The 12,050-nt window shown below is 34.1% G+C and overlaps 1 protein-coding gene across 1 annotated transcript; it reads right to left on the minus strand.

Moving 5' to 3' along the window:
* Window positions 1–1,388: 1,388 nt before the first annotated feature.
* Window positions 1,389–1,817, minus strand: LOC131648883 (secreted RxLR effector protein 161-like). The gene has a single exon (XM_058918615.1). It carries the CDS (start codon window positions 1,815–1,817, stop codon window positions 1,389–1,391), a length of 429 nt encoding a protein of 142 aa, XP_058774598.1.
* Between the last annotated feature and the right edge of the window lie 10,233 nt (window positions 1,818–12,050).

Raw genomic sequence — 12,050 nt, forward strand, 5'->3', positions numbered from 1 at the left:
ATGTCGCCTGGCATCTTTGTTTCAGTGTAGGTGTTGCAACTGTGCTATTTGAGACACTACTATCATTCATGATTACTAAAAGTACTAATAACGTGTTTCAATATGAGACCGTACTAAGCTTGAATCTTTCCTCTCGTTGTTTGTTTTTACTTTGTCTACTTCTTCTCTTTTCTGTGTGTATTTCAATTGTGCAGGTTGTCGTAATTGTTGGTGTTGATGTTTTTATAGGTATAAGGAGCGGGAACGAGTGATGGAAACATTTGAGAAGGATATTCATTTACCGGCTGTTTGTGTTGATGCTATATATCCAACCGGTTGTTTGGCATGCAGTAGCTTCTTTATCTGGATATTGGTATAACTCTTTCGCTCTTTCGTCCAGTATCACAATTACTTATTACATAATTTCTTTAAAGAACGAATACACTATGAATGAAGCTTCTAAATCAATCGACATTGGTTTTATAATGGTAGATATTATTATTTTGCAAGGACAGTTAAGACAGCAGTCTATCAAGAATAAAGTTAAGTCAACTCCAGACAAACAGGAAGCGCCAAGTATTAGAGAGGGTTTCTCGTGCCGAACCGGACGATGCCGAACACTGGAGGGAACTCACCTTTGGGTGGCATGGTAGACGATCCGGTTGATTGTAAGTGTTAAAATTAATGTGTTGTAACCACCACTATCTTTAGTAAGCATTATGTGAGAATTGTAACGATCATAATATAATTATTGTCTTTATTTAGATTTATGGTAGAGTTGTATCATTAAGATTGAGAGAACCAAAGAGTTATCAACCCATTTGTATTCTCTATCAGTTTTCTTCAAGCCTATATAAAGGCTTTGTAATGCTAAGTTGATAGCAAGAAGTGTGTGGTGAATTCAATAAAAGCAGATTTTTTCAATGGTCATCCACCAGTAGAAGTATAGTGCAAAAAGTGACGAAAATTAGTTTTTCTCTGCAGAATCCTGTGACACTATAATTTATCACTCTGTTGGTGGTATTCTAGAGGTTCTTACTAAAGATAGTGGTGGTTACAACACATTAATTTTAACACTCCCCCTTAATGTATTGCTCTTTAACTCCAATTGCTTCTCTAAGTTATTGAAATCTTCCTCTTGGTAGTGCTTTAGTAAAAATGTCTGCAAGATGCTCTTGTGAACTGCAGAACACTAACTGCACATCGCCATCTTCAATCACACTTTGAATAAATTGGTGCTTTATATTAATATGTCTTGTTCGAATGTGGAAAACAAGATTCTTCGCCATGGCTATTGCTGATTTATTGTCACAGTGAATCAACAAACTTTCTTCTTGCTTTTCTCCTATATCTTCAAGTATTCTTCTCAACCACAATGAATGTTGTGTATCCAAAACATCTTCCAAATATTATACTTCAGTTGAAGATTGCGCTATAGTTTCTTGTTTCTTCGAACACCCAGAAGTTACTCCTGAACTCAGGCTAAACACATAACCAGAAGTGCTTTTCATGTCATCAACACTTTCAGCCCAATCACTGTCCCAGTAGCCTTTAACTTCAAGTTTAAAATTATTTCTCAACCTGATTCCATGTTCCATGGTTCCCATGACATACCTTAGAACTCTTTTTGCTGCTCCAAGATGTAAATGACTTGGTTTACTCATGAACCTTGAGAGTAAACTAGTAGCAAACATTAAATCGGGTCGTATAGCTATTAGATAAAACAAGCTTCCAACCAAACTTCTATACATGCTTGAATCTACTAATCTTCCACCATCTTCATTCTTTAATTTTGCATTCACCACTAAAGGAATATCAACAGGTTTGCAGCCATTCATGCCAAACTTTTTCAAAATATTTTCAGCATATCTATTTTGACAAATAAAAACTCCATATTCATCTTGGTAAACCTCAATACCAAGAAAATGATGCAGCAAGCCAAGATCACTCATCTCATATTTTTTCATCATTTCTATTTTAAAGTTTTCAACCATTTTCTTGTTGTTACCCGTATACACCAAATCATCAACATAAAGGGCAACAAGAAGGATATCATCTTTACCTTGATGCTTCACATACAAAGTATGCTCATCTGACTTCTTTGAAATCCTTGTTGAATGAAGTAGCTGTCAATTTCACTATACCACGCTCTAGGGGCTTGTTTCAACGCAGAGAGAGCTTTCTTCAACTTGTAAACTTTTTCTTCTTGGCCTTTAGTCACAGAGCCTTGAGGTTGCTGCACATATACCTCTTCTTTTAATTCTCCATTCAGGAAATCTGACTTCACATCAAGTTGGTACATGTTCCACCCTTTCTGAGCTGCTAATGCAATAACTGTTCGTACAGTATCTAATCTTGCAACTGGGGCAAAAGTTTCACTATAGTCAATTCCAGGCTGTTGTGCATAGCCTTTTACTACCAATCTAGCCTTGGCTCTTTGAATTGACCCATATGGACTATGCTTCAATTTGTACACCCACTTTACTCCAATAACTTCTTTGTCATTTGGCTTTTCAACTAGCTGCCATGTTTTGTTTTTCTCAATGGCATTTATTTCTTCTTGCATCGCATTCCTCCAAACATCTTCTTTGATTGCTTCATCAAAAGTTTCTGGTTCTACAACACAATAGTTGCATCTTGCATAAATATCATTCAAATCCTTCAATTTTATTGGAGTTGAGCTGGGAGTTGATGAACTTGAAATTGGTAAACTTGGAGAGGATGAGGAACTTGGTGTACATGGGGTTGGTTGCTCATTCACAGTTGCTGAATTTTCCTGTTGTAATATGATTGCAGGGACTATTTTCTCCTTCATTTTGTATTCTTCCCAATTCCAAGAAGCGTTCTCATCAAATACAACATTCCAGCTAATGATCACCTTGTTTGTCTTCAAGTTGTAAAGTCTATAACCCTTTGACATGGAACTATAGCCAATAAAGACATATCTTTCACTTGTTTCTTCCAGCTTTGTCCTCTTTTGTTTAGAAATTTGAGCATAGCAAACACATCCAAAAAATTTAAGATAGTTCACCGACGGTGTTCTTCCACTCCAGGCTTTAAATGGAGTCTTTTTCCACACGGCCTTTGTTGGACACCTGTTCATCAAATACACAGTAGTGTTAACTGCCTCAGGCCAAAAGGTTTTAGGCAAACCTTTCTCAAGTAGCATAGGTTTCGCCATCTCCATCACGCTTTGGTTCTTTCTTTCAGATACACCATTTTGCTGAGGTGTATAGCCAACATTGAGTTGTCTTTCAACACCTTCATCTTCACAAAATTTGTGAAATTCATTTGAGGTGTACTCCTTCCCTTGATCACTTCTCAGCATCTTTTTAAATCTACCACTTTGTTTTTCAACTAATGCTTTAAATTTCTTAAAGATTACAAACGCTTCAGATTTTTGTCTCATGAAATATACCTAAGTCATGCGGGTAAAGTCGTCAATAAACAAGATAAAGTACTTGTTTTTTCCATGAGACAAAGTATTCATAGGGCCACACACATCTGTGTGTACAAGTTCCAACACTTATTTGGCCTTCCATGCACCTTCCTTTGGAAATGGTTGCCAGTGGTGTTTGCCTAAGACACATCCTTCACACACACCAGATTTTTCTTCGGTTCTTGGCAGCCCATACACCATCTTCTTTTGATAAAGTAACTTGAGACTTTCTTAATTCAAATGCCCAAGTCTCCTGTGCCATAAACACGAGTCATTCTCTTCTCTGGCCATCATGCTTACATTTTTCTCATAATTGAAAGATAGTGGAAAGCTCCTGTTGCTAGTCATCTTCACAAAAATTATGTAAATTATGCACTCTCTATTCTCAAAGTTTAGAGAATAGCCGTGCTCTAGAAGTTGTCCAATGCTAAGCAAATTTTCGTCTAATTCCGACACATAGAGCGTGTCATGTATGACTTTGCTTCCTTGCTTCATGGTGACTCCAATGCTTCCTTTCCCTTTCACTTCAACATGTTCTCCATTTCCCAATTTAACTTTTGAGCCAAATGAAGAATCAATGTTTATAAATGCTTCCTTCTGTCCGGTCATATGGTTGCTACAACCGCTGTCCAAATACCTAACATTTTCACCTTCTTCATGCAATGCTTTATGACAAGCAGAAAAAAAACCTTCATCAAATTCTCCTTCTGCATACGAAGCATGTTGCCGATTTTCAAGACGACAATCCTTTTGAAGGTGCCCGAATCTCTTGCAATTTTGGCATTGCGGTTTGCCTTCGTTCCAACAGTCCTTCTCGTCATGAGTGTTGCTGTTACAAATTTTGCATAATTTGTTTGATGATTCATTCCATCTTCCGCCATTTGCGCCTCTTCCAAATCTGCCACGTGAGTTTCGAACTTTCCTCTGCCTCTTCCAAATCTGCCACCTCTAGAAGAATCACCTCTAGTTTGTATTTGGGGCTTATTTTCACTATTGTTAGGATGAACGTTGAGTTTATGTTGAAAGGTGTAACACCCCTCTAAATTCCCGCGGCAGTTAACAAATTAAATCAGAGTAACATGCAACAAGGGTGTCAAAATTCATAATAAAATAAACCTCATTCGTCACTGTCATGCATTCACTGAAGAAACATCTTAACATAACTCATAAATCAAATATCTCATGTTTACACAGCGGAATTAAATCGTCAATTTAGCATCTTATCATCAATGCATTAATTCTCAAAATAAATTAAACAAATATAGTTATTAACTAAAACTCAAAACATCATGTTCCCCAGTGTTACATCTATCAGAGCACGACACCTGACGCTAACTAACAAATCGACTTATGAGCTAATCCTCACCAAGTCAATCCGCTATTCTCAATCTTAAAATGACAACAAGTAAGGGTGAGTCTCATCACAATTAACCAATGTTATTGCATTATAAACAACAATATATCATAGTTATATCGTTCACCCAATCATTTCATATTCAGACATCTCATCATCACACATTCACAAATCATCAAGTCATAACATAACATACATTAATCATGTTATAAAAGTCATGCATATGTATGAAATTGACACTATGCATGTGGTACCAACATCATCAATGGGAAAACCCACCGACCGATCTAACCTCATCAAGATACGGCCCTGCCAGTACAATTCCACACAATGGGAATTATATCCTTCACTGAATCCCCACATCATCAGGATTCAGCCCTCAACAAATGGTTATGAATGCATGCAACATATATACAACATACTTTTATCATCATCGTTCTATGAGTAACATCATCCAATACTCATTTCATCATCATCATCATCATCATTATCACAAGCATGTTTATATATACATTAAAATCATTCAATTAAATCATATATCAATTAATCATACAGATTATCTCATTCAGCTCATCATAGTTCAAACATCATTCAAAACAGATCATCAGTTCAAAAGTTGCGCATCTGAAGGCAAATTCGTAGCAAAAACAACAAAGGAGATGATGAACAGTACCCACGAATTGTTGACCACGCGTGTGATGTGTTGATTGGCTGATTTGAGATTCCTGATTCTCTTTCTTCGTTCACTGGTGGGTCAACAAATCCAGACATCTCTCTCCCTTCCTGATTGGTTGGTCGTTTACGCGTGGGACCCCTGGTTGACTCCATTTGACTTTTCAATTAATTGCCCAGATTTAATATTTTTCTATTTTAGTTGATTCTTTTAACACAGATAGCAAGATGACTTAGTGGAAGGCGCCTGGAGGATTTAAACACGCAGGTGCACGGGTTCGATCCCTGCATCTTGCGTGTAATTTTATTGATTTTCTTTGTTTGCAGATACGGTGTGCGCGAGCAACGAAGGCCCACGATACACCCTCGAGCATCAACCACAGGATCTCACCAAAGCCAGATCCAAGGGCACCTGGATGTGCTGTCCACCATACACCTTCAAGAAACCTCCACATAAGATCCCACGCCCAGGTTCTCATTCCTCTTTTCTTCTTTTTGCTGTGTGTTTTTTTATTTTTCTTTTATTTTTTTTAATCTTTAATAAATCTTTTTCTTTTTTTAAAATTCAAAAAACCCCCTTTTTTAAAAACTTTAGTTCAAGTTTTTTTAACTTATATTTTTTTATATATAATAATTTTTATTTTTAGGGTATTTAATTAATAATTTTATTTAATTAGAAATTAGATTTTAGTTAACTAATTAGATAATTCAGATTTAATAAAATTAGTATTTTTAGGCTAACAATAATAATTTAATTTTAGGCTAATTATTTTTAGTTTTTAATAATAATAATAATTAATTTTAGGTTTTATCACTAACTTTGCCCTAACCCTAAATCACATATTTGGTAGGTGTTGTCCGTCAACTAGGATTTTACCCGATTTAGTAGGTGTTAACTTTCAAGGGTTTAGGCTTACCCTTTTGTAATCAAATTGAATTTTCTTTCAAAGCGCGGTTTCTCTTCTCACCTCATGCTCTATGATAGTCGCATGCCTTTTTAAATTATTTGCCTTTATTTTAATTTATTTAATTTATTTGCCTTCATTATCATTCCTTATTATTTATAATCTTGTCTTTATTATTACTGCTGCGTGTCAAGGCGCATTATCTACTTAATTATTTCTTTTAACCCTTTTTTAAATTTTTACCATATTATGTAACTGCTCACAGGATGTAATGGTAATTAGGGCCTTTTATTTTCTGCCTTTAATTTCCGCCTTTATTTTTCTGCATTAACAGGTGTTTATTGTAATAGCGTAGGAACTTTTAAATTCTGCTTTCTATATTTTTAATTTCTGTATTTTTAAACTGCGTGGTTAGTAACCCTAGGGAGTGATAAACCATGAATTGAACATAGAATCACTAACTCTTTACAAGATAAATATCATCGAAGTTAACCACGTGATTGTGCACCCACACACCTTTAGGGTAATCCCTCTGGTTGCCTTGTTGCCTTATTACTGTTGCCTCTAAGTATACTAAATAGTCAAGTCCCTCGATTCCGAGGATACCTAAAGAAAATGTTGCCTTAAAGTTATTGAAACTCCCTCGAAGTTGCCTCGGTAAAATATAATGATTGTCCCAATTGCTAAGGTATCCTCGCATGATGCCTAAAAATATTAAATGACTATTATATCCTTCCCTTAGACTACCTGCCCTCTTTATGGCAGGGACAGTCTTATGGCGAACGATTATTCTCGATGACCCTTAAACATCCAATTGAAAGACTTCCTACCCTCTTATGGTATGGATAGACCCTTTCGCCCTGAAAAGCTAAAAGAACAAATTTCAAAACCTAGGGTAGTTGCTACTAATTGCTTAATCTAAATTCAAATCAAAATATTTTCCCACTCTTTTCAAATACTTTCAAAACAAGGCTACGCTTATTTACAAGCTAAAGTCCTTAACGAATCTTTTTCTGTTCTCACTCTACTTTTTAAACAATTCAAACATTTTGAAAACAAAAGTGAGCTAAGCAATTAAGAGCCCATGGATAACCATGGATGCAAAGGGTGTCTTACACCTTCCCTTTGTATAACCTACCCCCCGAACTCAAAATCTTTCAAAAGGTCTTTCCTGTTCTTTTAGCCTTTCCAATTGGATAAAATAAAAGTCGGTGGCGATTCTTGCTTACCGCGACATTTCAAATAAAGTCAGTTCACCGTATTACACACGGGTTATTATATTTTTTGTACAATCAAATAAAATAAAATTAAATATATTTAAAATAGTGTATGGATTCAAACACGATTAAAATGTGTTGTTTTTAATTATTCATGTATCTAATATTTTTATTTTGAAATTATTTTGAATTTAAAATACACTAATTTTTAAGATAAAATATGAATATTTGAAATATATATTATTGATGTCTTTCTTTAGAAATTTGATAGTTGATAAAATTTTGTTTTTATTTTACAAATATGTCTTTTATTTAAATACTTATCTTTAATTAACCTATATATTTATCTTTCACTTTTTTTTCCTGTTTAAACAATATAACTTCTATATTTCAATTTCATATAATTTTTTTTTTTGATTTTTTTACTTAATACTATTTGTATCTGATAAATCCGGTCCAACCCACACTAGAACCCGTGCGGGAGAGTAACCAGGCCAAAATTATTGTGAACGCACGAGTAGTACACGAGTACCGTGTGAACGTTCGGTTAACCAGGCCATGTGAATGCGCAGGGATCTAATATTTTTATTTTGAAGCAATTTTTAATTTAAAATAAAATAATTTTAGAGATTAAATATATATATATATATATATATATATATATATATATATATATATATATATGAATAATTATAGTATATGTTATTGATGTCTTTCTTTTAAAATTTGAAAAACTGAAACAATTTTGTTTTTATTTAAAAAATATGTCTTTCATTTTAATATTTATTTTTGATTAACTTATATATTTATCTCTGAATTTTATTTATTTATTTTATCTTCTTTTTTTATTAATTTTTTGATTTTTTAATTTGTTTGAATTCGCATGACAAACTAGTGACGTATCTGGGGTCCACGCCAGGACCCGTGCGGACGTCCGGGTAACCAGGACAAAACCCGTGTGAATGCACGGATAATACACCGGTACAATGTAAAATTATGTTTCTACTAATTTTCACATAATTTTAATTTTGAATATTTATTTGTCTCATTTATTAAACTTTACAAGTGTTTTTATTATTACAACTGTATCAATCATAAAAAAATATTTTTTTTCTTTTTTTAAAATTAGTTTTTCACAAATTATGTGTTTAATAGTTTTTCTTAACAATAGAAGTTTTTAAAAAGGTATACAATTTTCTCGCCGTCTATATTTTTTCTTTTTTCCAATAATATTTTGATATTTTTAATTTGTTTAAATTCTCATGAAAAACTAGTGACATATCCGCGACCCACACCAGAACCGTGCGGACGCACGGGTTTCCTACTAGTTATCATAAACTAAAAACCATTCAATCCTCACCCTTGTTTCCAATTTCCCCTCACACGGATCACTAAAGATCCAATCCAATCCTAACCTAACCATTTGTTTTCACTCATTTTTCCCAAATTCAAGTCACGCCTCACAGACCTTAGTGTTGCACCCTAAATTTTGTCTCGACTTTTTTCACCTGTATCATTTACATTTGATATCCTTATTTTATCTCAAAAAAAAATCAGAAAAAATATACATAGCACCATTTGCATTGCATTCATTTAGAAAAATCATCAATATATATATATATATATATATATATATATATATATATATATATATATATATATATATATATATATATATATATATATATATATATATATATATATATATATATATATTCTTTCATACATCATTCTTCAATTAATAGTATTTTTGTCCATATTTTGATAACCTTGCACGATTTTATAATTTTAATTTTTTATTCGATTTAGATTAAATTGAATTTTTAATTAAAATTTATGAAATCTTTGTCTTGGTCTTTTATCATTTTTATTATTATTAGTGTTATTGTTTCTTCTCTTAATAGGTGTATTAATGAAGGGAGGTCTCAAGAGATTTGTACTAGGCCCATTTGCCATTTTTAAGTCCAATTGGTGTCCAAGCCAAGAGTTGAGCCATTTGAGCCATGAAACAAAATTGAGTGGGACCATTTGACAATGCATCTCATGCACCAAGTGTACATTATCATTTATCAGCAAAAACAAACTTTTCACTATTTTCATAAGATGACAAAATTCAAAACCAATTTACATAGCTCAAGAATTACACGGTTTTGCTCCTCTCCAACAATCCCATGAAATCAGCACAATTCTTTCACCTCTCCAACAAACGTTTTGTTCAATATTATCCTATCCTTACTCAGAAATTCCTCTTCTACCCTTAATTCCTCACGTCTATATAAGAACTCACTTATTAAACAAGAAAGGGAGGAGAAATGTATAGTGTTACTTTGCAGAAAAAACGCAGCAACTTCCTCCAAACTATTTTCACAAAAACCTTCCTTCAAACCTGCATTTCAAACCACAACCATATCATATAACCATTCATTTCCAGAAATCATGAACAAAACCATTCATATCATAAAATTTTCCAAACTGTGAACTCTCCATCAACTCCATTATCATCACCGATTCAACACATCCATCAACATACATCACAACTCTGATTCAAACCTCAACCTCCAATTCATATCCTTCATCATCATAATTGTCAGCAAGCTGAAAACCAAAATAAATCCAGTCATCACCTTCTTGTACAAAATTACAACAACAACAATTTGATCAGTAAATCCACACAGTTTCAGTTTAGACGCAACATCGATTCCGCACCAACATCGAGGTAACACCGACCAAATTGCAACAACATTTCAAGCTTCAGCAAGATTCGAATAACATCCAACTCAATCATCAGCATCGTATCCAAGTTACGTATGTTTTCCAAGTTTCCAACAAAGAGCCATCGGGAGTTATATTCAATAGTTCATCATCTCATCCGCGATTTTTAGATCCACAACATCACATTCGACACAACAATGGATCTCGTGAAGATGAAGAGGTGAAACGCAAGTCCAGAGTAAAGATTCAAACACCACACCTGAGTATTCCGTAAGGAAACATGTTAAGAAATGTGGTTAGGCCTAACTCCTCCTTACAAATCCGGTTTGTAGGGTGAGGATTACCCCCACTTATAAGGACATGTTCAGGCCATATATTATCCTATGTGGGACTCTTAACACACCCCTTCACACCCAGGACTAGTCAACTGGAGCGTGGAAATAAATGGCGAATGGTCTGATAGCGAAACCATAGAAGGTGGTCCACCCAATCTTAAACCAGGCTCTGACACCATGTTAAGAAATGTGGTTGGGCCTAACTCATCCTTACAAGTCGGTTTTGTAGGGGTGAGTTAGGCCTAAACCACATTTCTTAACATGGTATCAAGAGCCTCATTTAAGATCCGGTGGGCCACTTCTATGGTTTCCGCTATTGGGCCACCCACCATTTATTTTCATGCTCCAGTTGTCTAGTCCTGGGCATGAGGGGGTGTGTTAAGAGTCCCGCATTGAAAAATATATGGTCTGAACATGTCCTTATAAGTGGGGGTCATCCTCACCCTACAAACTAGTTTTGTAGGGATACGTTAGGCCCAACCACATTTCTTAACAAAACATCCTCCCAATAGATAATTTTGTTCCTCTTCGTGTTACTGCTCTAATTTTCATTTACGGTCTATGTTTGCTTTGCAAATCCATTTAATTTGTTCATTGAGCGAGAAATTATGAGAGTATATTTAGGGAGATTTAAGAGAGGTTTGTCGTTGTGATGCTAATATAAAACAAAGATGGGGAGGTTCTTTGTCTTCCATTTGTGTTGTTCAAAGAGAAGAGAGACCGAGTGAGGTTCAGAGATTAAGAAGTATAACAAAATCCGGAAACATGAGATAGAAGAGAAGAGATAGGGATTTGAGTTCTTAGAAACAGGGGAGATAATTTGAACATGAGAGAGAGGAATTGGAGCAAAGAGCCGTTGAGAGAGGAAGAGATGGATCCCTCTTTGTGACCAGGGTTTATCTTTGTTGTTGTCCTTTTAGTTTGTCTTGGGCCTAAAGATGTGGCCCATACCCGATTTACTTGCTACATCCCACATGCTACAGTACCGCACCCCTTCTCCTGGATTGTGATTTAATTTTTGTTTGGACTGTTTTTGGGCTTCAATTTCTTTCATGGGTCCAGCGCCCTACTTATGATTGACACCCCCATATTTGATTACTTTTAAGTCTATTTTTTTATTTGTTCTTATTTTAGTTTTATTTTGATTGTTGTTTTTAATTTCTAATTGATATAAATATATTAAAAACTCAAGAAAAAAATTAGTTAAATATGCTATTTTATTTTCTAATATCAAAAAGACCAAAAATGTTAGTTTATTTTAAAAATACCAAAAAATATATTGTTTAATTTTTAATTTTCTTTTAGAATTTAATATGGTTTATATTTTAGATTTCTTTTATTATTTTATTCATTATTTGTTTTTCCACTATTCATATATTATTTTATGCATTGTTATTTTGCTAATATTTTCTTGTTTATGTGAGGTACTACCATCTT

Source organism: Vicia villosa, linkage group LG2, assembly GCF_029867415.1.
Source record: "Vicia villosa cultivar HV-30 ecotype Madison, WI linkage group LG2, Vvil1.0, whole genome shotgun sequence".
Lineage (NCBI taxonomy): Eukaryota > Viridiplantae > Streptophyta > Magnoliopsida > Fabales > Fabaceae > Vicia > Vicia villosa.